The sequence below is a fragment of the Hirundo rustica genome, chromosome 1 (assembly GCF_015227805.2).
Source record: "Hirundo rustica isolate bHirRus1 chromosome 1, bHirRus1.pri.v3, whole genome shotgun sequence".
Taxonomy (NCBI): domain Eukaryota; kingdom Metazoa; phylum Chordata; class Aves; order Passeriformes; family Hirundinidae; genus Hirundo; species Hirundo rustica.
Window position 1 is genome coordinate 155,482,002 of NC_053450.1, and position 25,773 is coordinate 155,507,774.

A 25,773-nucleotide genomic window follows, 5' to 3' on the forward strand; every position below is an offset into this window, starting at 1 on the left:
GTGCTGGAAGCCACAGCCATCCCAGTCCTGGGCCAGGCTTGCCCAGGGTGTGCAAACATTCAGCTCTGTGTCTGCGCACACACAGCAATGAGCTCTCAGCCTACTCAAACATCAAACTTCCCATTAAAGGGGGACAAAAGCAACTTGACCCCAAAGCGAAGTCATCTTTATGCATAATCTAATCAGACCACTCTGGAGTTCTAAGCTGACTTCACCTCAGGAGGACTGGCACGGAATTAAAGCCAAGCAAACGGCGTCCAACAACCACAGGGAAGCAGGAGCAGTGCCAGGCCCGAACCCTCCCCCTGCTGACAGGCCAGGAGCCGGTGCCCATCCGAGGGGGACGGTTCCAGCTCCCCCCTCGCTGCACACACCCACCTTGATCTCGTAGTGCCGATGCCGGTGCCGGCCCAGCTTGGCCAGGATCTCCTCCAGGTAGTATTCTTTCACCGGGTACATGAAGCCCGGCACCTTGACCACGGGGCAATCCCCAAAGTAGTGGGAGAAGCGCTGGTTGTCCCCCGTGGCGCTCATGAGCACCAGGCGCAGGTCAGGGTTCAGCTTCTGGATGCCTTTGAGCAGGATGAGCAGGAAATCCGTGTTGACGTCCCGCTCGTGCACCTCGTCCACCACGACGTGGCTGACGCCCTCCAGGCTGGGGTTGCCCTGCAGCTTCCTGAGCAGGATGCCCACGGTGCAGAAGAGCAGGGCCCCTCCCCGGGCGGGCGGTTTGCTCTCCAGCCGCACCTGGTAGCCCACGTTCTTCCTCATGTTGGGCCCCAGCTCCTGCGCCACGCGCTGCGCCACCGAGATGGCGCTGATGCGGCGGGGCTGCGTGATGACCACGTTGCAGCGCGCGCCGCGCCCCTCCAGGATGTAGTGTTCCAGCAGCAGCTGCGGGATGCGCGTGGTCTTCCCGCAGCCCGTGTCTCCCGCTATCACCACCACGGGGTTCTGCTCGATGGCTGACAGGATGGTGTCCTTGTGAGGGTCCACTGGCAGCGGGTGGCTCTCCTGCCAGGAGGCTCCTCTCCTTTTCCACAGGGCCAGCAGGTTCTGGCTAAGGCGCACCTCCTCTGCTTCCAGCATGGGGATGTAGGTCTTCCCCGTGATGGCGTCGCTGATGGCGCCCGATTCCTTGGTCAGGTTCATCATGTCGTCGGCGAGCCGGGGCCTGGACTCCCTGATGTCCACGGGATACTGGGAGAGGGGGAGGAGGTCGGCAAGGACGGCGAGGTTAGCACCGGTCCCGAGAAGGACAGAGAGAAAGAAACAAGTGCCTGGAACGGACTCGGCCAGGCCAGGGCTCTGCCAAGGCCTCCTCACGTCTTAGGTAACTCAGTCGTGTTCTGAACTGAGGTTATTTAATTTGGGCAGCCCCCCGTGTGCTCCTTGCTGCATTCCCTATTTCAGGAGGGGAATTAGTGCTGCTGCCTGAACCTGCAGGCACAGAGCAGTAACCTCAGCTCTGCAATGCAACAGCCCCTCAAAGACAGCGTTTGGAAACTATCGAGTTACACCCCCACCCAGACACGTAACTTATGCAAAACACAAGCTTCTGGCTAAGCCAGAAATGTTCTGTCTTGGCAAAAGAAGAAACACAAGTCCCACATCCCACAGGAAGAACTACAAGGAGCAACAGGTCAGGAATCGTCTAGAACACAAATCAAAGCATAGGCCCAGAAGTTCATGGGATTAAAAGCTGCTGAACTTTTAAACCATCACAAGTTTTGGATTCAACCTGAAGAATCCCAGAGTCTTCCAAAAGGGAAGCTCAATGCCCAGAAAGGGTCTCCCCTCCCCAAAGGGCATCAGAGACAGATCAGGTTTTGTGGCAACAATCAAACCGTGAATTCCCTCAACATTTTGACAGGAAGCTTTCAACCATATCCAGTTCCTGAAGGGAAATGGGATCAGGCAAAGGGGGCTGAGCCTTACGTGGTTCAGGTAGTTCTCAATCTTGCGCAGGGTGGCCTCAGGGACCTTGATGTGGCAGGGCTTCCTCTGGTTCTCGCCCAGCTCCCGCAGGGAAGTCATGTTGTACATGGCATGGCTCAGGGGGTTGTTGTTCTTGTCCACCAGGCCAAGGCTCTGCAGGGAACAGGCAAACAACACCAGCAGCTCTGAGGCTGCTCGCACCAAGGGCTGGGATACAGAGCACTTGGACCCCATGTTTGGATAAGCCAACTCCTTACCATCCCAAATCCTCAATTCCTGCTTTTCTTGCCACAGCAAGAAACCAGACACGATCCCAGTCCAGCCCTGGAGAACCACACACACCAGAACCAACCACCTGCCTGACCCTACACCTGCAAGGTCTCAAAGAGCCCCAACCAGAGGAACAGCAGCCATGACTGCCAAACCCTCTTGTTGAGTCCCTTGCTGTGAATCCCAAGGTTTGGAAATAGATGTTTATTACGCATTAGCTCATTACGCCAGCCAAAGTTCAGGGAGCTCCCAGCATCCTGCCGGGCTCACACCCAGTGAGTGAGGCAGAAGGAGCCTGTATCCACAGGGGATACAGAGCCAGGGGCACTCACCTTCAGCTTCTGACAGGCCAGGGCTGCTGCCTTGTTCTCAGCCTCCACCTTGCGCCGGCCCTTGGCAGCGAAGGTCATGGGGCAGGGCCAGCGCAGCGTGAGCTTGCAGATCTTGGTCTTGGTGCCCACCGTGCGGAACTGCATGTACTCCTGCAGGAACGACAGCACCAGGCTCCGTGGGACAGCCTGGGCCTGGAGGGACCACCCAGCCCCTCCCCTGGCCCTGCAGACACCCCAGCAACCCCACCCTGGGCATCCCTGGCAGAGCTGTCCAAATGCCCCTGGAGTTCTGGGACCGTGCCCATTCCCTGGGGAGCCTGGGCAGTGCCAGCACCCCCTGGGGAAGAACCTTTCCTGATCTCCAGCCTGACCCTCCCATGGCACAGCTCCAGCTGTTCCCTGGGTGCTGTCCCTGTCACAGGGAGCAGATTGGAGCTGCAGTCTCTGCTGAGCTCTGCCCTCAGTCTGCTCTTCTCCAGCTGAACCAACCCAGTGACCTCAGCCACTCCTCGTGTTGCCCCTCTGGATCTTTCACCCTGGGGTTTTTTGCTGGATTTCATTGGATTTTTTTTAATGGAGCACTAGAAGAAGGTTATTGCACTGAACCCCACTCCCCAGCTCACAAGGTGCTGCTGAAGCCAAAGTAAGAGCAGACAACTGTGGGGAACACCCCGAGAGCCCGAGGGTGGAGCTCAGCTCCTTTCTGCTGAGCACACGAGCTCTGGGAGGTGGGTGACACATCCCAGGAAGGAGGATCACTGGATACAGGCACAAATCAAGTTGCGGGAAGATTCTATCAGCACAGAAGTTACACATCGCTCCCAGCAATGCGAACTTGTGCTTGTGGCAGTTATATGGGGAAATGAAACTTTAAAAAATACCTCCTTCACTCAGACAGCAGCTCCTCCTCTGCCCTGGCCTCAGGACCAACATTCCTCATGGTTCTATTATTAAGACATTCCCTCAGTTCTCACCACAAAGTCATTTCTTTGCTGTTCACACTGATTTCTCTAGGGCTGGTTTTGATTTCCCTCCTCTCCCCAGTTCTGCTGCCCAAAGCAAGCATCCAAAGGGATTCCAGTCGCAGCCTGTGAGCATCCTCCCTGGAGGGGTCACACAGCACCTTACCTTGACTGTGGAGGAAGAGGTTGCAATCTGAATCACTTGGGCCAGGAGGTTTTTGGGAAGTGGGAACTGCGTCAGGGCACGGATGGCGGTGTTGTCGTCTGTCATTTCAATGGAACTCCCTCCTCGGCTGCATGGGACATGAGGAGAGCTGGATGAACAAATGCCCGCTTGTGCTCAGACCTGCCTCGCTCCAGGAGTGCTCCTGAGCTCTGACACTGCTCAGTGAAAGCCCAGGTAATTCTGGTCATGGGCAGAGCCCAGCTGTCCCTTGCTACTAAAATCTGTCAGGCACAAGCACCCAGCCCAGCAGAGCCACTGACTACAGAGTGATCAAACCTAGGCTACAAACCAGATGGCAACAACAGATTTAATTAATAAATAATTCTGAATTTAAAAAGCACATCACAGAAATAACCACCATCACCTACGTCTCTTACAGATCTTGCTCCCGCTGCCTAATAAAAATCCAAGATTTGCGCTCATAAAGTCAAGCAGGCAGCTATGGGCATGGAAGGGAGCAGATTTAACACTGCCCTCAAAACCAGGGTGGTCAAAACCTGGTGTAAGCGCACACTGCACCACTTGTGGGGATGGAAATGTCTTTAGGCACAGAACAATCAGGCAGGTAACAAGGTAACAGAGGGCAGACCTGCAGGGAAGAAGTCTGTGGATTCCCTGGATGGCAGCCAGGTACGAGACCAGGCTGCCCCACTATTCCTTTGGCCCAAGGCCAGGGTCCAGGCCCCCCCAGCTACAGGAAAACCCTCCCTTCCCTCTGCCCTGGCTCAGCATTCCCAGCCAGACCCACCTGGCGTCTCTGCCTGGGGTCCGGGCGTCCTGGTGCGCCATGGGCAGGTAATCCGAGACATCGATGGCCTCCTCCTCCAGCTCCCCCTCCTCCAGCTCCCCTTCCTCCAGCTCCCCTTCCTCCAGCTCCTCCCTCCTCATGGCTTTGGGCATCCGGCCCTGCTCCATGGGCTGGATGGCATCGTCGGGCTCCATGCGGCGCCAGCAGGTGGACAGGTCGGCGAGCGAGGGGCCGGACTTGGAGCGCCACTTGCCCTCGGAGCACCAGCGCTCGTCGGGACAGCCCAGCTGGTCGGCCAGCAGCCGGTACTTGGCCGCATCGAAGAGCTCGTTCCGGGGGCCCAGCAAGCCCCAGCCCTGCGGGAGAGACACGGGGCAGCGCTGGGAACTCCTCCTGCAGCGCTGGGAACCCCTCCGGCAGCGCTGGGAACCCAAACCCTGCAGCGCTGGGAACCCACACCCTGCAGCGCTGGGAACCCACACCCTGCAGCGCTGGGAACCCAAACCCTGCAGTGCTGGGAACCCAAACCCTGCAGCGCTGGGAACCCAAACCCTGCAGCGCTGGGAACCCAAACCCTGCAGCACTGGGAACCCAAACCCTGCAGCGCTGGGAACCCAAACCCTGCAGCGCTGGGAACCCCTCCTGCAGCGCTGGGAACCCATACCCTGGAGCACTGGGAACCCAAACCCTGGAGCACTGGGAACCCATACCCTGCAGCACTGGGAACCCATACCCTGCAGCACTGGGAACCCAAACCCTGCAGCGCTGGGAACCCAAACCCTGCAGCGCTGGGAACCCACACCCTGCAGCGCTGGGAACCCAAACCCTGGAGCACTGGGAACCCAAACCCTGCAGCGCTGGGAACCCAAACCCTGCAGCGCTGGGAACCCAAACCCTGCTCAGGACGGCAGGGCAGGAGCAGCCCCCTCCTTCCCCACACAGAGAGAGGGAGAGCGGAAAGGACTTTCAGGAGCTCTGAACTTTCCCCCACCGCTGTTCTGTCCCAGCAGGAATGTGGTCCCTGCCTTCCCTTCCCAGGGTATGGCTCTCGGCCCCTCGCAGCTCCTCAGAATGGGAGGGCCAGGATTTATTGGGGGTTTACAAACTCTTGGCTATATTTAGCACCTTTGAGTTTTGAAACCAACCTCGGAGCAGGAAATGCATCTTTTTGGGAAGGCAAGTCTGGACTAGCATAATCTGGGAAAATACAGGGTGAGAATTCAGGGAATGGTTCATCCCCTTCCATTTCCCAAGAACAGTTATTTGTACGAGCAGCAGGAAAATGTCCCTAACCCGCCAGCTTCTGAAGCAAGGTGTAGTAATTAAAAACTCTCCTACCCTCACCATTCAGGACTGAACCTTGCAGGAAGCTCCAGACATATCCAGAGTGCAGCACACACCATTTCAAAATTACTAGACTGCTGCAGTAAGTTCTAGCTTTAATTTTAATAAATTGAAAGTTACAGCTTTAGGCCATTTAATGGCCCTGTATTAGAAAAAGCTGTAGCATTTTGTGCCTACGACACCAAAAGTTCACCTGGCTTGCTGCTCTACTCAAAGCCTCTGTATTCCCTCTCTGCATTCATTAGACACTATTAATTTTCTTGAACTGACGGCTTTTTAAGGCAGCATTTGTAGCTCTTTCTATAGCTGCGATCACACAAGGCCTCCCATCACAAGGGTCCTCTGCCAGGTTCCAGTTTAGCTGGCAAAGAAAGCTTTGCATGTTCAATCTGTGGTCTCAAGGGGTTGGGTTTTGGGTTTAAGTTCTAAAGTACACTTCAGCCCTTCCCAAAATTCAGGGAAAATGTATCAGCAGGGTATTTTTCTTCCTTTGAAAACTTCCAGGGTCTCAAAGAAAGTGGGAACTAGCCTAGAGAGGATAAACCCAGGATGTATTCCCAGCAAATGCTGAGTGAGGTGGAACGAAGTCAGTGAGTGAAACCAGTTTTGCTGATGACAGATTAGAGGATCAGCTTAAGCAGCTGAAGAAGCTGAGCTTTCACACTGCCCTCCTGAATTTCTGAAGGCTGGCTATTTCCTCACAGAACATTCTCATCCACAAGTCAAACAAAAGCTGTCTCACTGCCAAATCATCTACAGCATCTCCTCCTGAGCACAGAGATATCCCTGTTCCCACTGCACACATCAACAGGAAACTCCAAAATCAGTCTCCCTTGCTCAGGGTAACACAGAACAGCCAGGGGCAGAGCTGGAGATAAAACTGCATCTTCTTCTCAGCTGTAAAACACCTTCAAGAGTGACCTTTATGGTTTTACTGTGCCTGTAGTTTTACTGGCTGCACACACCCATTTCCAGCCATAAATAAGCGCCAAACAAAGTGTAACTGTAGAGTAATAGTAAATTACAACACGTAATTGCCACACTGGCTTTGATGAAGAGGAAACAGGAGGCTCTGAAGGCTCTACAGCTGCAAACACACCCAGCTGCGCTGGCAGAAGTGGGAGTTAGTGAGCAGCAAACCCATCTGAGAGAAACTCTACTGGCTGCAGATGCTGAGTCTAAGGAGCTGATTAAGGTCCAGGACAAAGGGAACCAAGACCAGGACCACCTGGAGCGAGCGGGATTTTAAGCTCAAATGGTTTCAGACTCAAGACTTCACCCTCTACCCGTGACTAAGAGAGGGGCCAACTCTCCCATCACCAGCCAGGCTCCTGCAGGGCGAGCTTGGCCAGGCTGGGCAGCACAGAGCTCACCTTGAAGAGCTGACACGCTGCAGCCGCCGCCTGCCGCTCCGCATCGATCTTCTTGGTCCCATAGCCCTCCACTTCCACATTCTTCGGCCACTTTATATGGAGAGTGACTTTCTGAAAGGCAAGGAGAACCACGGCGTGAGGCAGGGCGAGCTCTCCCCTCCACCAGAGCACACCCACTCCAGCCATCTCTGCACTCCAGGCAAGGAAGAGAATCACAGAAGAAAACTGAACAAAGAGCTGTCTTGGCCCTTTCACGGGGAGCTGCATTCCAGGAGCACTGAAGGAAAAGGCTGAGCAGGGCACAGAGGTGCCACAGCCCCACAGGAGCTGCGGGGATGAGGTCCAGCGCAGGATGAGGTGTCATAGCATGTCAGCTCCGAGGGATAAGTGCCAGGAGGTCATTACAGGAACAATTCCATCCCAGGGCTGTCCCTCTGCACCCTCAGGGCGTGCTCTGGAGCAGATCCCCTCTCCAACAGCAAGGACATCTTCCCAAGTGCCTCCTCACTGTCAAGGAAGCAGCACTCAGCTGCCAGGCACTCCAGCAGCCACCAGGCACAGCAGCACCCAGTGCCAGCCCAGGCGCTGGCAGCACTGCAGCCCCACCACAGCCCCTAAAGGGAGCACTAAAAACCTGCAAAGAACACTGAGAGCTGAACTCTGCCCTCTTCTAAGTGCTCCAAATCCAGAGCTCGCTCGGCTCCCGCCCCTGCAGATGCCAGGAGGCTCCAAGAGGGAAATGCCTAGGGAATTCCCTCCTGCTCCTGCAGCACACATGAAAGGCAGCAGAGGATCTGCTGGGAAAGCCCCAGGCTGGAGCACACCTGCCTGGCTGCCTTCCTGCCCCTGAACCTGCCTCTCGGCTGGGAATTGCTAGGGATCTTGCCTCGGGGCTCTGCCTGGAAAGCACAGACCTGCTGGGAAAATGGTGTCTCAGGAAGACCAAGTGCTCACAGACCCCCTGTTCACGTCCAACAAGAGCTCTCCAGGCTCTCACCTGTCCTTCTTGCTGGGCTGTTTTATCTTTGAGAGCCTCATTTTTTTTCCCCAGGGCTCCTTTATCTCCTTTATCATCTCCCTGGTTAAATTTTTTGTTTTAATCTGAAGTTACTCTCCACATTAATCTATTTAAGTGCTGGCAAGAACGGGAACCAATTACGCAAACTAAAGTGATGAGGCACTGCCTGGGGTATTCCAAATTTTAGGGATGAGGCACTGGCTATGGTATTCCAAATTTTAAGTAGGGAAACTGCACTACTTGCTTGAGAAAAGGCAAGAAAAACAAACACAAACAAAGAAGAACTCTAAAGTGACATTACTAACGTATCCCCTAAAATCCAGGGATGCTTAAAAAGAACGTGGCAATAAAAACTGTCTGGGAAATTTCAGACAGAATGTTATTGGAAAATGTTAATCCATCAGAACTGAGTCTTTTCCTGGAATGTAGGTTACAGTTAAACTTCAGCTGGAAAAGGCTTTCAGCTCTGGAATGAGAGCTGGTGTGACAGGAAGGGGCAAAGCCTTGACCATGGAGCACCATTAGGTAAGAATTCCTGCTCAGTTCATAGCCCTGACCCACATTTGGGCCTCGGGCATCCCAGTGACAGCTCAAACTACCTGGAAAACTCTTTGCTTGGAATTCTTCCGCTTCATTTCACAAACCAAGAGGCTGTATTTCATGCTGCTCTTGAGGACTATCAGAAGCCTGCCTCCATTGCAAAGAAAATCCTCTTTTCTGGTCACAATTGGACATTTTAGGCTTCGGAATTTGTTCTACTGGAATCTACTATCAAATGTAGGGTTCCTAAGGGCTAAGATAGAGATTTAAATCTTAATTTTCTAAGGTAGTAAGACACATTTGAGCACATTTAAGCATAGACACTGTGTCTTTCTGCTGAGAAAGGCCAGATACAGCAAGTCACTTCAAAATATTCACACAAAAAGAGGAACAGCACCTGCATTTATACACCTCTAAAGCACACGAAGATCAGGAAAAATAGGAAGAAGCGGGAATATTTCTTGCTTGAAAGATTATCACACAACTTTTAAGTGGAATTAAAACTCTTCCATGATTTTCTCTAGGAAGTAAGCTACAGGATTAGCAGTTCCACAGGTCCCTTCCCACTCCCTGTGTAGCACCCTTCCAGCAGCAGGGGATTACCTTTTTCCTTGGCCCGTTAGTGTGGATGTACACCAGCTTGTCCCTTGCATGGGAAATGCCCAGGGCTCGGCCAATCACGCTGTTGAGCAAGTTTTTAGGCTGTGGAAATTCCTTTAGTAAGTCTCTGGAATCTGGAAAAAAAACACCAAAAATGAAGAGGAGCTAAATGTCTCCCAGTTCCTGTGCGGTCCTGTTCAGAGGCGTGTTCCAGCACCGGCTCCCTGCAGCTCCAGAGAGCCAGGGCTGGAGGGGAGGAGAGGGGAGCAGGCACAGAGCTCCAGGGTTCACCTGCAGCACCTCCAGGCATCAGCGAGATCCTGGATCCCTGAGGTTGGGAGAGACCTCCAGGATCATCAAATCCACCCCGTGCCCAGCCCCCAGCCCAGAGCACTGTGCCACATCCACGTGTTCCTGGGACACCTCCAGGGATGGGCACTCCAAACCTCCCAGGGCAGTTCCAGTGCCTGAGCTCCCTTTCCATTGGGAAATTCCTGCTGCTGCCCACCCTGAGCCTCCCCTGGCACAACTCAAGGCTGCTCCCTCTGCTCCTGTCCCTGTTCCTGGGAGCACAGCCCGACCCCCCCGGATGTCCCCTCCTGTCAGGAGCTGTGCAGAGCCCCAAGGTTCCCCCTGATCCCCCTTTTCTCCAGGCTCAGCCCCTTCCCAGCTCCCTCAGCCTCTCCTGGGGCTCCAGCCCTCTCCCAGCTCCATTCCTGGACTCCAGCCCCTCAGGGTCTCTCCTGTTGGGAGGGGCCCAGAGCTGCCCCCAGGATTCCAGGGGGTCCCTCAGCAGGGCCAGCACAGGGGACAATCCCTGTCCTGTGCCCACCCTGGGGCTGGCACAGCCCCATCGGCCTCCTGCCCACCTGGGCACCCCTGGGCTCGTGTGCAGACACTGGCACCAGCACAGAGCCTGTGCTGTTTCCCCACCAGCTCTGTCACTCCTCAATATCAAAACCCAGCTGAGCAGTAACAACTCTGAACAATTTGGGTGTTTGCAGCATCCCCACCCAGCCATGGGTTAAATCCAGGGTCTCACAAGGTACACATCAGATCCAGCCAGTGGAAGGAACATGAAAAAACCCCTGAGGACTTCTTCCTGAAACGATTGAGATGGCTGGATTGGAGCCTGGGAATGTGGTTTAGCACTGAATTGCCCAGAGAAACCCCTGGAAAGAAGTTTGCCAACAGTGTTCAGAGACTCAGCAGGGCAGAGGGCAGGTGGGACTGGCCCCTGCCCCCACAGGGAAATGCTGCTCGGGGTGCAGCAGGGAGGGGATGCTCATGGCCAGATCAAATCACTCATTTAAAAAGTAATATTAATAATGAAATCCCAGTGCCCCAGACAGAGCCGTGTCACACCCACCTCCCGTCCCAGCCTCCTCCCTGACCAACTCCAGCAGTCTGGGCAGTGGGGGAGCTGCTCCAGCTCCTCTCACCAGCATCACTGCCATGCCACCACTGGGCCTTAAGGGTCTTTTTCACCAGCAACAGCAAGATCAGATCAATGTGTTAACAACCCTGGAGGTTCCTACAGCCCACAGCTCCAACTGTGGAGCAGGGCAGCTGCCCCTTCTCCCAGGCTCCAACACTCCCACCAAGCCAGATGTGCAGGGAGACAATCTGCAGCCCTAATCCCACAGAAAGCCATGGCAGGAAAAGGAAGCACACACGTTTTTGCTGGGCTCACACGTAAATCAGCCAGCACAGTCCTGCAGGAACCAAAAGCAGCACGAGGGAACAGGGAGAGGGATGGGATCTCCTCTCTGCAGCAGCAAGCACAGCTCATCCCACACAGGGCAGTCAGGACTTGGGTAACCTCCCTGCACACCACCCTGGGGGTGAGCATTCCCTTTCAGAGGGTTTCTAAATCCGCTGCAGGAATTCAGGGTAAATTTCAGCAACGAATCAGAAGCCAGCACAGAGATCACTGGTACCACCAGACACTGGAATTTCCAACCGAGCCACCAAATCCAAGGAGAAACGAGGAGCCAAGACTCACTCACTTGAGCATGGCCAAGATGTGCCAGCCACCACGTCCTGCTGGGAGCTGATTCTGGAGTTACTGTCATGAAGAAACACAGCAACTGCAGATGACCCCAGAATGGTTTGGGTTGGAAAGATCCTTGAGGATGTTCCGTTCATTTATTTAACAAATGAGCAGGGGCACCTTCCACTACCCCGGCTTGCTCCAAGCCCATCCAGCCTGGCCTGGGGCACTTCTTGAGATGTTCACAGCAGGAAGAATTTAGGAGAGGCTCTGTCCCACAGGCCCGTGGAAGAGATGCTGTCTGAGAAGCTGCTCACTGCGATGACGTCCCAGGAGGGCCCAGCTGGAAGTGAGCAACCGGGAAAGCACGGGAGATGCAGAGAAAGCAGAGCTCTGCTGTGCCACTGCAGGCCTGACGAAAAGCCATTGCTGATCCCACCAGCCTCTCCAGCAAATCCCAGCAGCCTGGGCCACAGCTCAGCACAGAAGATTCACCGGTGACACTCAGTTTTGAAACTGCTTCCTGCAAACCGCAGAAGAGCCACCTGGACCTTGAGAAATGCTTTCAAGTAGCCTTGGATAACTCCAGGGGAATTGCAGGAATTACTCTGATTTATGAACATGATTTGTCCATGAATTACCTTCTATATATTGGCCAAGGGAGAAGGAAAATGGGCTCAGCCTTACAAAAAACTATGAGCCAATTTTCTTTAATTATACAGCAAATGTGCTATTTCTATCTACTCAAGCAAGTTCCTCTATATTCAGACTTTGGCCTGCTCAGGAAAACTGGAAAAGTGTCCAAGATTCTGGCACTCTGCAGTTCTATTCCATTCCACACTGGTGGGACTAATGGAGGGAGGAGCAGTAACACAACTCCCAAAGGCACCATTCAATTCACTAAATTAAAAAGAAAAGCAAAAAGCAAATCTCCAGCACCAGCCTGGTTATTTGGCTTCCAGTTGTTTCCTCTTTCACAAACAATAACCTGAGAAATTCTGTGATAAGAGGAGCAAGAAGCACTTTTTTTTAATTCCCCCCCAAGTACAATTCCCTATGGCAGAGGCAGTTTCTCACATTCTGAGGTGACTCCTCGATGAAGATTAAATATTTAATCTGCTCTAGGGGGGAAAATAGGATCTCTGACTAACAAAGCCCCGTTCTGGTGACAGCTCAGGCTCGGAATCCCCGACAAGGTGCAGTGTTTGCTCCCCAGCTGACCACACCACAGTCAGCAGCACATTCTGACTGTGCCAAGGGCTGCTGGATCACCTTCAGCCCATTCCTGCCCCAATTCCAGAGCTGAAAGGATCTTATCCTGCAGGAAGCCATCCCTCCCTTGGAGCTTTTACAGAAACAGCCCCCAGCTGCAGAACTGGGACTGCAGAACGTTCCCTTCCCTGCCAAATGGGATTTCTCAGCATCTTGCTCCAGGGAGTGTCTCAGGTGTGCCACAGCTGAGAGTGGACGTTTGGGTGGGAATTGTGTCAGTACAACCCAATACTCCCCAAACTGAGCCACATGACACCCAAACCACAGCTCTGACATCATGGAGGAATATTAAAAGCCTGTCTTGGAGAGCAGAGAAGTCAGGGTGGGGCTATCAAAGAAGCCAATTAACTAATTAAAGTTCCTCAAAGCCAGAGAGTGCTTTAGCTTAATTCGATTGTGAAAGTCCAGGATAATTCCGAGCTATACTGAAAACCACAAAAACCAGACCCCCCAAACCAACAAACCACCCAGCTGGAGTGGCCCAGCCTTCTCCAAAGCCCAACAAATCTGAGGAGTCAAAACACTCAGGTACCAGAACACAAACAAAACAGCCCAAAGTCCTGTTCAAGGAGAACAGAGGAGATCCATCAGCTTCTCTCTTCCCTCCAATTCTGCTCCCTGGAAAAGCAACAAATGAGCACCAAGGACAAACTATCAAAGACAAAATTCCTCAAGATGTGATAAAGTCAAGCAATAAATCCAAAAGTGTTTCCAACACATCAAAAATCCCCAGGGAAGAAAAAAAAGCCCTGTGGCTCCACAATATCAATTTCACAACGAATTAGCCCAGACATGTTCCACTGCAGAGATGGAGGGAGACAGAAAGTTCCACCTGGCAGCTTAGCTTGGAGTACGCCAAAACATAGCTTTTGGGGAATTTCGGGCGTTTAAAACCATCCCCAGCAATCCTGACCACGGCCCCTTTCAACACACACAGAATAAAACCCACAGGAAACTCCTGGCTGAAGGAGAAATTAAAACCCAGGAACACTGAGCAGGCCCCTCCAAAAGCAAGCGGGACCAGCTGAGGAGCAGGAGCAGTGGCCGAGCTCCCCTGGGAGCCACTGGGCTGCTGAGGAACCTGCCCTGCTCCAGGACGGGATGCAGAGCTCCAGCCCAGCCCAAATCCTGCTGTGGTTCTACAGGACAAATCTAATTAGTGACAGAGGAGGGCTCCTGGAGCAAACCCAAGGGCAGGGGAACGTCAGCCTCGGGAACGAGGGGGAAATGACCGAGCTCCCCAAACCCCACTGCCTGAGCCAAAAAACTGAAGCCTCAGATAACAACATGGATCTAACAGGGACTGTTTGAAGCTGGCCTGGGTCTGAGTGGATTTTTCCGTATTTGCATCCAAGGCTAATAACGAAGCAGCCAAAGGAGGACAGCTAATGAGACATCAGCTCACAAGCTGAGGGCTCAGGACCGACCTCAGAAAGAGGTTTTTCAAATGACATTTATGATCTCCACACGTTCAAGGAGCAGCTGGACAGGTAGGGCAGGTTCACGAGACCCTGAGGGCTTTTATTTGTTCATCCAAAACAAATCCATTACCGCAAACAATTCCAGTATCACCGCGCTCCCATCTCGAGAGCTTTCCATGGTCAATCCACCACACAAATTGGGAGGGTGAGTGAACTGAAGACCAAAAACAAAAGTACTCAGGGACTGCCTGAAAACGCATTAGAAAAAAAGAGATGAGAGATGAAGTACAAAAGAGGAAAGAAAGAAAAAAAAAAAATCCTGGCTTATTCCTTTTCTCAGGCAACACCTGAAGTAGCTCATTAAACAATAATTTGGGGTGGTTCAGCACTTGCTTTAGCAGGGAGTTAATTTGCTCTGTTGAACAGCTTGAATGTGACAATTAAAAGACCAGCCTACTCTGAGCTCAAAAATAAAGCTCAGTAGCTTCTGAAAGGCAAATGGAACCAAGACCGAAAGAATCCAGAAATTACTGAGAAAATAATAACTTTAATAGTGCTGGAGGGTGGGAAAAGAGCACCCAAGACAGAAGCATGAGGGCTGAGACAAAAAGTTCTAATATAATAATACCCCAAAATTCCAAAATGCAGCCCACTGAAGAAAACCGAAACCAAAACAGCGACTTTCAAAGGGAAAACGGTCCAAGTCACAACCTCTGGCACAAAACCACTCGCATCTCTCTAAGCCCCAAGTGTTCTCCACGCTCCATAAATCCAACAAAAAGCGACTGCAAACACGACACCGAACCCGAGTTTTAAATATTCTTTTACGGCAGCGACAATTCCGAAGGCGTTCACCCTTCCCACCGGGACCCACACACCACTGACATCCAAAATCTTCCGAGTTCTGGCCGGAGCCATCGGCGCGGGCGGCCCCGGGGACGCTGCGGGGCGGCGGGCCCGATGTCGCGGAGCTGTCCGTGACTCCATCGCGGCTCCCCGGCTGGATCCGGCGGGATCCCGCACACGGAGAGGCGGGGAACGGCCCTCAACGGCCCAGCCCCTCTCCCTGCCTCATCTCCGCTCCACGGGGGATTCTCCTCTCGCGTCAGCCGCCGGAGTTTCGCCCAGGCCCGGCTCGGCGACCTTGAGGGGAATCACCGGGGGAAACCCAACTCCGGCCCAACAAAGGGCTGCCGGGGCGGCCACAAAGCAGCTCCGCGGTGCCCCCGGCGCCCCCCGGTACCTGCGCAGCTCGGCGGCTCCTCTCCCTGGCCGCGCATCCCGGTCCCGGCGGAGCCGCGGGAAGGAAGGGAGGGAGGGATGGAGGCAGGGAGGGATGTGGCGGCTCCCCCGCCCCGCCGCGGGCCCGGGCTCGCCCCTCCCTTCCGCTACGCGACGGCCGCGCGGCGCCCCGAGCGCCGGCCGGCTCCTCTGCTCACCCTGCGTCGCCTCGGGCTCCTCCTCGTCCTCCTCGTCCCGGCGGGGCTCGGCGGGCCCGCGGGGAGCCGAGCAGAGCCCGCGAGGAGCCGAGCAGGGCCCGCGGGGGCCGCGGCAGAGCCGCAGCGGCGCCGCCGCCTGAAGCAGCAGCCCCAGCGCCGCCATCTTGGGCCGCCCCGCGCCCGCGGGCAGCGCAGGGGCCGCGCGCGGCGGCGCCCCCCGGCGGGCGGGAGGACCCAGAGCGGCCCCGGACAGCCGGGCCTGGCGTCCCACAGGGAATGGCGAGGGAGGGAGCGGGAAAAGCGGGGAAAGGAGCGGGGAGAGGAGAGGGAAAGGAGACGGAGAGGGGGAAAAGGTGACGGCAAAGGGAGGAGATGGAGAGGGGGGAAAGGAGGAGAGGGACAAGGAGCTGCTGTACTGGCCGAGCCTGGAGCCCGGAGGCCGCAGCATTCCCGGGGCTCCGGAGCTGGGGAGCACCGGGAATTCAGGCCGGGGAACATCGGGGATTCAGGCCTGGGAACACCGGGAATTGAGGCTGTACAACACCGGGAATTGAGGCTGTACAACACCGGGGATTCAGGCTGCACAACACTGGGGATTCAGGCTGCACAACACTGGGGATTCAGGCTGTACAACACCAGGATTCAGGCTGTACAACACCGGGAATTGAGGCTGTACAACACCGGGAATTGAGGCTGTACAACACCGGGAATTGAGGCTGTACAACACCAGGATTCAGGCTGTACAACACCGGGGATTCAGGCCTGGGAACACCGGGAATTGAGGCTGTACAACACCGGGAATTGAGGCTGTACAACACCGGGGATTCAGGCTGCACAACACTGGGGATCCAGGCTGTACAACACCGGGAATTCAGGCTGTACAACACCAGGATTCAGGCTGTACAACACCGGGAATTGAGGCTGTACAACACCTGGAATTGAGGCTGTACAACACCGGGAATTGTGGCTGTACAACACCAGGATTCAGGCTGTACAACACCGGGGATTCAGGCTGTACAACACCAGGAATTCAGGCTGTACAACGCCAGGGATTCAGGCTGTACAACACCAGGAATTCAGGCTGTATAGCACCAGGATTCAGGCTGTACAACACCAGGAATTCAGGCTGTTCAACACCAGGACTTGAGGCTGTACAACACCAGGATTCAGGCTGTTCAACACCAGGACTTGAGGCTGTACAACACCAGGATTCAGGCTGTACAACACCGGGGATTCAGGCCGGGAGCACCGGAGCGCACAGAGCCATTGTCCCACCCTCATGGTCAAGTGCATACTCCTAAAGGCAGCTCCTCCTGCAGCCCGTTATTCGTTAATATTTGAGATAAACACTAAAAATCCTAAAAACTTTATAAGCTTTAAGCCTTTTAAAGATCTTAAAATTTTTAATCTTTACCAAATCTTAAATCTATAACATCTAAAATGAAAATCTTTGATAAAGATCTTAGAATCATCATAAAATAAGTCAGCTCTTCCTCACTTCCCTCAACTCCGAGTCCTCCTGTTACTCAGTTCTGCATGAATTTTTTCATATTCAGGTATAGAATTCTTAAGGCTGTAGAGCTGGTTGAAATTCTGACCCTACAAGATTATTTATTGTATTTAAATCTGTTTTTTTCTCCCAAAGCAATTAATCTGTATTAGCCCTGGCTGTAGTGGGACTCCCATTAAGTTTTGTGTTTCTTTAAACCAGGGTCTCATTTTTATGGCAAAGACTTTATTATTGAGTATTTCGTGTGTAAAGTGAAAACTAACATGCATGGTTGGTTAAGCATCCTGATGCAAAAGGAGTTTTTAAAAGTTTTAAAATGGGTTTTGTTTGTTTTTAAATCAGAAAGAGAAATCTTCAATAAGACAAAAAATATTGACTGATAACAGTGGCGCAGTTCAGTTTTACAAAGCCTGGGCTCCATGAGAAGAGGTTCAAGAAGAATAAAGTTATCAAATAAAACCCTTTAGGGAAAAAAAAAAAAAAGAAAAATCAAAGACCAAATCAAACAAACAACCTCCCTCCCAGCTTTGGAAGAGTTGAACAAACAAAAAAAGTCTTATTACACCAAGTTTGCCTTGTCCCATATTCACTTTTTAGAGCTGAATTAGCTGCCGGGTTGTCTTTGTAAATTCTTTTAATTTAAAAAAAAAGGAAACACAAACCCAGATCTTGAATCAGCGCCAGATGACAGAAAGGACCCCACTTTTTTTTTAAAACATGAAGTTATTCTTGCACTTAGATTATAAATTTTAAGAGATTGGTCCACTAGAATGTGAAAAATCATTCAAAACTGATTTTCCGTTCAAAAATCATCCAGAGATCACCCAGACCACTAAAAAGGAGAACAACTCATTCCGTTTAAGGAAATTAATCCTGCATTGATCTTGCCACAGCACGTTGCACAAAGTTATTATTTTTATTGTTTTAGTGTAATTTTTACTATTTATTCAGGAATAAACTGAGGTGGTTTGGAAACGAAGGAGGACTGGAAGGAAAGGGAGGCTGGAAAGAGCTCGGCAGCATCCCCACATCCTGCTGGGAAGGCAAAGCTACTGAGAAACTGCTCGATGTGATGGAGTTGCTGCTTTTTTAGCATTTCCTCAGATCCAGCAGGGAAGGAACACAAATTCTAACCACGGCCACGGAGGTGTTGCAAGGCCTGGACATCCAGGAGGGAACAGGAGCCCCAGGGAGATGGGAACTGGGGCTGGAGACCACAGGGGCAAAGCAGAGCCGACAAAGGTGTGAGCAAACCCTGGAAACACACAGGCAGGGGGCTGGAAAAGCTGGGAAAAACCTAGGAACCACTCGGGCAGGGGGCTGGAAAAGCTGGGAAACTCTGGAAACAGACAGGCAGGGGGCTGGAAAAGCTGGGAAACTCTGGAAACACACAGGCAGGGGGCTGGAAAAGCTGGGAAACTTTGGAAACAGACAGGGGGCTGGAAAAGCTGGGAAACTTTGGAAACAGACAGGGGGCTGGAAAAGCTGGGAAACTTTGGAAACAGACAGGGGGCTGGAAAAGCTGGGAAACTTTGGAAACAGACAGGGGGCTGGAAAAGCTGGGAAACTCTGGAAGCACACAGCGGGCTGGAAAAGCTGGGAAAACCTTGGAAACACACAGGCAGGGGGCTGGAAAAGCTGGGAAACTTTGGAAACAGACAGGGGGCTGGAAAAACTGGGAAACTTTGGAAACAGACAGGGGGCTGGAAAAGCTGGGAAACTCTGGAAACAGACACGGGGCTGGAAAAGCTGGGAAACTCTGGAAACACACAGGCAGGGGGCTGGAAAAGCTGGGAAACTCTGGAAACACACAGGCAGGGGGCTGGAAAAGCTGGGAAAAACCTAGGAACCACTCGGGCAGGGGGCTGGAAAAGCTGGGAAAACCTTGGAAACACACAGGCAGGGGGCTGGAAAAGCTGGGAAACTTTGGAAACAGACAGGCAGGGGGCTGGAAAAGGTGGGAAACTTTGGAAACACACAGGCAGGGGGCTGGAAAAGGTGGGACACTTTGGAAACACACAGGCAGGGGGCTGGAAAAGCTGGGAAACTTTGGAAACAGACAGGCAGGGGGCTGGAAAAGCTGGGAAACTCTGGAAACAGACAGGCAGGGGGCTGGAAAAGCTGGGAAACTCTGGAAACAGACAGGCAGGGGGCTGGAAAAGCTGGGAAAACCTTGGAAACACACAGGGAAGGGGCTGGAAAAGCTGGGGAAAACCTTGGAAACAGACAGGGGGCTGGAAAAGCTGTGGAAACTTTGGAAACAGACAGGCAGGGGCTGGAAAAGCTGGGAAAACCTTGGAAACACAAGGGCAGAGGGCTGAAAGAGTTTGGAAAACTGGAAATACACAAGCAGGGGGCTGGAAAAGCTGGGGAAAACCTTGGAAACACAGAGGGAGCTGGAAAAGCTAGGAAAACATTGGAAACACATAGGCAAGGGGCTGGAAAAGCTGGGAAAACGTTGGAAACAGACAGAAAAAGGGCTGGAAAAGCTGGGAAAACCTTGGAAACACACAGGCAGGGGGCTGGAAAAGCTGGGAGAAGAGGCTGACAAGCTGTCCCAGTGAGCAGAGACAGCCAGGGGTGAGGAGGGCTGGCGGTTTGTCACCGAAAATGATATAAAAAATTATCTTGTGGGCACAGAAACAGCAGCGAAGACTCAATATATTAAAAATTTCCCGAAGTCGCCGATTCCAGGTATCTTTATTTTGCAGACAGCAGCATTAACCAGCGCAGGCAGGATCTCCAGAGCCATCTCCCAGCTTTGGCAGCTCCTGGGATGAGCTGGGCTGGACCAGCCCCTCCAGCCAAGCTTGTGCAGAGGCAGCAGCTCCTTAAGGAGCCAAGTTTCATTAACAAATTCCTTTATCCCCAGGGCTGGAGCATCCTGAGTCCCAAACCCAGCCTGGCCATGACAAACCACCAGCCTTCACCTGGAAAGTTCCAGCTCTCCACCCAGACTCCAGCCCCACTCTCAGGATCTGATGGAGGAGAGGGGGTTTGTTCCCAGCTGAAGTGACTTCCTACACAATTCCTGCCCTGGGCTGGGAAGAATCCTGGGATTTTTCCTTTAAATCCAGCACCCTCAGTGCAGGGCAGTGACAGGAGTGGTGGGGATGGGTTCCCTCAGTGCCAAGGGAAAGGATGGATTCTCTGGGATGAAGGATGGGGTCACTCTGCTTCAGCCAGAGCTGGAATATTGTATTCCATTCTATCCACTTTCTTTAAGACCAAGTAACAGAGCTCAGGAAAGATCCAGCAGCTAAAACAGGAAACAGTGACTGGAAGGGTTTTTTGAGGACAAAATATGATTGAAAGGAAAGTTGGCAAAGCAATGACAGGGAAAAGAGCCACGGTGACAGTGACAGGTATTAAAGGATCAAATCCCAAGGACAAAGAGCTCATGGAGCTGGTACTGAGGAATACAGGAATATTTAGGAGGACAAAATTAAAAGGGTTTAAAAACATCTCTGGGTAACACTGCAATCCCACTGTTCCCTAAAATCCTGTCCTGTCCCAGCGTTCCTGCCACATTCCCTCGTGCTGCACCAACCAGGACACAAGTGAGCTCCCTCCCCACACAAATGAACTCCTCAGCCAACTCTGAGCCCAGGAAAATCCCCAGTGGAACTCCAGGCTGTGTCAGGTCTTACCTTTGAGGGAATTCAGCGAGAACATCTCCATCCCAGCGGAAAGGGGGGGTTCCTGGGACAGCAGGAGGGAGCACAAAGAAACTGCAAGTTAGAATTGGTATTTCCTTTAAAATGTTTCAGGTGCTTCTGCTTTGTAGTGAAAATGAGGGGTTTTTAAAAGCCTTGTAGGCCAGGATGAAGTAGATTATTGCCATTATTCCCTTAAAAAAACCCAAAAAAACAACAACAACAACGAAAAACAAACAGGAGAAGAAAGAGAACTGTACTTTTGATAATGTTCTTTACTGAAACGGTGTTAAACTTTCTATTTAATTTCTTACTAAAATAACTTTCACTCAAATAAGACAAAGCCGACTTTGTTTTGGGGTGTTTTATCTGTCATGCCAAGTATTAAATACACTGTAGGGCTCCTCGGAAACAGTAAAAAGGATTTTCTATATACTTGGATAAGGCAGGTGAGGGTTGAAGGTCATCAATTACACACAAAGTTAGTTTGGAGCAGGACTTCCATGATCCTGGTGGATCCCTTCCAAGTCAGGGTATTCCGGGATTCCATGCACATGAACTGTCCCTATCAATGATTTCCTGTGCATGCAATTAATAGCCTGCAATTATCATTCCAGTTAATCGCTTTTGCTTTCGATAAGACAAAATTACTTCAGCAGCAAAACAAAATAAAACAAAAAGTTTCAAATAAACCCACCCCATTTTCTGGCCACGTCTCTGGCCATGACACCTTGTCCATGGTTCCCTCCCCTCGGACACATGGACACCACACCTGGCTTTTTCCAAGGATGAAATCGATAAAAACAGAATAAATTGGCTTTGCAGGAATTAAACCCCACGCGTGCTGTGGTGAATCCCAGAGGGAAATGTCCCTGGTGTGACTGAATCGCCGCAGGGAACAAACTCAGGGGATTATTGTGCGGAGCAGATTCCCGAGCCGGAGCAGCCCGTGCCCCCCTCCATGGGGATCATCCCAGCCTGGGTTAAACTGCCTTAAAGCCACGGGGATTTGTGATGAACTGGCTGAGTCCAATGTTGCTCCAACAGGAAAGAGTCAATCCCTGAACCCTCCTAAGGGGCTGGAGAGAGGAAACCAGGAGTGGGACAGGGAATGCTGCAGGGAATCCAGCTCCAGGGCTATTGGCCACATCCCTCTCCTGAACTGTGAAGTGTGACCCAAGAGGAGGAGCTGTTTGCCTGCAGAGAGAGCCAGTGCATCCCAGGGAATCCAGGGAATCCCTCCCTCAGCGCCCCGGGACAAAGCACCACAAAAACAGCGACATTCCCGAAGGGGAATTCAGGGAACAGGAACAAGGAATGTCTCACCCATGCTGGGATGGGAAAAAGGGCTCTTCCAAAAATGCCTTTGAGCTGAAAGAGGACAGGGATGGATGGGAGATTGGGATGGAATTCCTGGCTGGGAGGGTGGGGACGGGCTGGGATGGAATTCTCAGAGAAGCTGTGGCTGCCCCTGGATCCCTGGAAGTGTCCAAGGCCAGGCTGGATGGGGCTTGGAGCACCCTGGGGCAGTGGAAGGTGTCCCTGCCTATGCCCTCAGATGATCCTTACACTCCCAACCCAAATCATTCCATGATTCTATGGATAAATGCAATATAAAGTTGATGGAAATGGTCTCTTCTGCTCAAGAACAAAGAAATAACAAATTGAAAACCTTCCAGGGATGAGGATCCAAGATGAACAACTGAGATCCCCTTGGGTAAGCAGGATTCCAACGAAGCTGTTTGTATGATCCTGGCTGCAGACCCCAGCTGTGCCGGGACCCTTAATGGGAACCAGTAAGAGTCAGACCCTTACTGGGAACGGGGCAGGACAAGGAGGAGAATAAAGGATCTGCTGAACCTGGACACCAAGATCCACACCTGGGAATCACTTTTAGCACATCCAGCAGCCTGGGGGAAATCCCAGCGTTTGCTCCTGCAGATCCTGATCCCAAATAAAAAGAAGTGTCCAACTGTGGCAGCTGCTCCAGTCCCCAGGGAAACACAGGATCAGCACGGAAGCGGGATTTGGAGGACTCAAAGTATATTTTGTCTAACGACAGGAGAGATGTGGGAGCTCTGAGGATACTGGATTTGGGAAGAAATGGACCATGATGACACAGGACAGGCAATGGCACAGCTGGAATGGGAATCCATGGGAGCGTGGAGCCTCGTGCCTCACAGCCAGCAAACTCCGGAGTCCCAGGTGGGAAAAGAGAACTAAAAGTTGGTGAGGAATAGACTCAATGTTCCTGCTGCAACGGCAAAGAGCGAAACCAGGCAATGTGGCACAGAAAGCTGTTCGATAAAATCCCAAAGGATGGGAAGGAATTGGGCCTTTGCTGGGGTTCCTTGATCCACTGGAAAACAACTGCGTGAGGGAAAACCACATCCCCCAGAGAAATGCAGGAAAAATCACAGCAATTCTGGTTATTGGCTGCTGGGATATTCCAGCAGCGTTGGAAGGGGCAGAGCCCCGAATGCTTTGTGAAGAGAACAAAGGAGAAATCCTGCTGTCTCCCACATCCAGCCCCAAGGATTCCTGCCCCGGGCTCCGGGCAGAGCCAACAGGCCACTTGCAGCAGTGATTTTTTCTTTTTTACTTTTGGCTATTTGGACCAAAGGAGCAGCGGATCCGTGCAGGAAACCTTTCCTTACGGAGCCCAGCCCCGCAGGATTCTCGCTGCTGAGCAGCCCAAGGGGGACAATGAAGGGCTGCAGGTGGGAACGGGCTGAATGCACCCGGACACCCCCGAGCACCGGGGCCGAACGCGAGACCCGGAGCGACAATTCCCGCGGCCACGGGGGAAAACGGGGCCAGCGGCGACACCGGGGAGAGCCACGGGAGGGGACGGAGAGACAGGACTGGGAAAAGGCTGAGGGAGAGCAGCTCAGTGCGGGAGCGAAGCCTTCCCAGGGAACTCCAGGGAGAGCCGCGCTCCCGGGGCCGCTTCCCGGGGCTCTCCCCGCCGGCCCCTCCCCAGAGCCCGCGGGGAGCGGTGCCTCGGAGCCCTCCCGAGCATCCCCGGGGCCCCCGGAGCATCCCCGGCCCCGCCGGTGCCGCCGAGCATCCCCGGTGCCGCCGAGCATCCCCGCCCGCGCCGCCCCGCCCGCACAGGCCGCGGCCCCGCACGGCCCTCCCCGCCTCACTCCGCTGTGCTCGGCGCCATCCCCCGCTCCTCCCCCTCCTCTCGCCGCCGTCCCGCCCCCGCAGCCCCCCCGGTTCTCCCCACGGGTCGCGGCCCGACCCCCGCCCGCCCCGCACCGACCTCCGCACCGCGACTGCCGCCGCCGGGCCGCCCCTCGGGACTACACCTCCCGGCAGGCCCCGCGCGCGCTTCCGGCGCGGCTCGAGCTTCACTTCCTGTCTTGCCCCGGAAGTGCGACGGCCCGCGCGTTCCCTCCGGCCAGTGGCGCCACAGCGGGGAGACGCGCGTGGGCAAGGGGCGGGGCCTGTCGCCATGGCAACAGATGAACCAATGGGCGGTGATGGCGGTTCCCATGGCAACGGCAGAGCCAATGGGCGGCGCGGCCTGTTGGGGCGCTGTAGCTTCGGGCCCGCCCTCGGACCCGTTCGGGGCCCGATCCCGATCCCGATCCCGATCCCGATCCCGGTCCCGATCCCGTTCCCAGTCTCCGTGCCAATCCTGGTCCCGATCCCGATCCCGGTCTCGGTCCCGACCGGGGAGCTTTCCAGAGCAGCTGTGGCTGCCCCGGATCCCCGGCAGCGTCCCAGAGCAGGTTGGACACTGGGATTTGGAGCAGCCTGGGACGGTGGAAGTGTCGCTGCCATGGCAGGGGTGGAACGGGATGAGATTTTAAGGTCCCTTCCAACCCGATCCCTTCTGAAATTCTTGACTGTACTCTTTGCTGCCTTTTCAGAACGGCAGTTCTGACACTCAGATTTCTGGATGTTCGGTGGGTTTATTATTCCCTGTATCTCCAGAGGTTTCCTTTCCTGCAGGTGTTTATGTCTCCTTTGCTGCGTTCAGCGATGAGAGAACATTTACAAATTACAGTAATGCAAGGGACAGTTTTATATTGGGGACTGTAATTTTTATGGAGGACTTTTTGATGCTCTATTTGATAATGTTTGAACTAAAATGTGTCATATTTTTTAATTATATACATATTTTTGCCTGCTGTTTTATTGGGCTTTTTTCAATTTCTCTGTTATGTTCAATTAACAAATAAAGCATTAGTAGAGACTCAAAACGAAGTGGTTTTTATAAAGGAAATTTGGGGGAAATTGCTTCATATTGACCCATTCCATCAGTGTAGATGTGGTTATGAAAAGATAAAGGTATCCAGCAGTGAAGACTCGGTGCAGATACCTGTAGGTAATTATGTCAGCACCCAATTGACTCCCTAATTGGATCTCGGGGTCTCCACACCAGGTCTGAGCCTTGGGGACTGGAGCAGCCTGGTACCGAGGGCACAGAGGGCGAGTTTGGGTTCGGAGAGCTCCCTTGCCGGTACCAAGGGCACGGATGGTATGTCTGGGTCCAGAGCGTTCCCTGAGTGGTACCGAGGGCACAGATGGTGTGTCTGGGTCCAGAGCGTTCCCTGGGCGGTACCGAGGGCACAGATGGTGTGTCTGGGTCCAGAGCGTTCCCTGGGCGGTACCGAGGGCACAGATGGTGTGTCTGGGTCCAGAGCATTCCCTTGCCAGTACCGAGGGCACGGACGGTGAGTTCGGGAGCATTCCCTTGCCGGTACCGAGGGCACAGATGCTGAGTTCGGGTCCGGAGCATTCCCTTGCCGGTACCGAGGGCACAGATGCTCAGTTTGGGTCTGGAGCATTCCCTTGCCGGTACCGAGGGCACAGATGCTGAGTTTGGGTCTGGAGCATTCCCTTGCCGGTACCGAGGGCACAGATGCTGAGTTTGGGTCTGGAGCATTCCCTTGCCGGTACCGAGGGCACGGACGGTGAGTTCGGGTCCGAGTCCCTGAGGTCCCTCAGCGGGAGCGCCTCGAGCAGGGCCCCCTCGGGGCAGGGCCGGCAGGGGAGGGACGGCACAGGAGCGGCGCGCGTTCCCGTTGGCCTTCCCGATCACATCCCCGAGCACGTTCACGTTCCCGTTACTGCTCCTGCCCACGTCCCCGAGCACGTTCCCCATCACGCTTCCATT

At 53.5% G+C, this 25,773-nt stretch overlaps 1 protein-coding gene across 3 annotated transcripts in view; it reads right to left on the reverse strand.

The window, feature by feature from the left end:
* DHX30 (DExH-box helicase 30) overlaps positions 1 to 23,959 on the reverse strand; it is a 32,567-nt gene extending 8,608 nt beyond the window's left edge. The window contains exons 1-9 of one of the 3 annotated variants that reach the window (XM_040060119.1): positions 23,911 to 23,959; positions 20,637 to 20,688; positions 9,355 to 9,485; positions 7,194 to 7,304; positions 4,477 to 4,832; positions 3,669 to 3,795; positions 2,541 to 2,690; positions 1,939 to 2,091; positions 379 to 1,200 (exon numbers count right to left, since the gene is read on the reverse strand). In XM_040060119.1, the coding sequence (XP_039916053.1) occupies positions 379 to 1,200; positions 1,939 to 2,091; positions 2,541 to 2,690; positions 3,669 to 3,795; positions 4,477 to 4,832; positions 7,194 to 7,304; positions 9,355 to 9,485; positions 20,637 to 20,667 (1,881 nt within the window). In that variant the 5' untranslated portion in view covers positions 20,668 to 20,688; positions 23,911 to 23,959. Of the gene's footprint in view, positions 1 to 378; positions 1,201 to 1,938; positions 2,092 to 2,540; positions 2,691 to 3,668; positions 3,796 to 4,476; positions 4,833 to 7,193; positions 7,305 to 9,354; positions 9,486 to 15,280; positions 15,415 to 20,636; positions 20,689 to 21,339; positions 21,410 to 23,910 lie in introns of those variants that run through there. The other 2 variants (XM_040060100.2, XM_040060111.1) reach the window with 2 other exon arrangements.
* Positions 23,960 to 25,773: the final 1,814 nt, after the last annotated feature.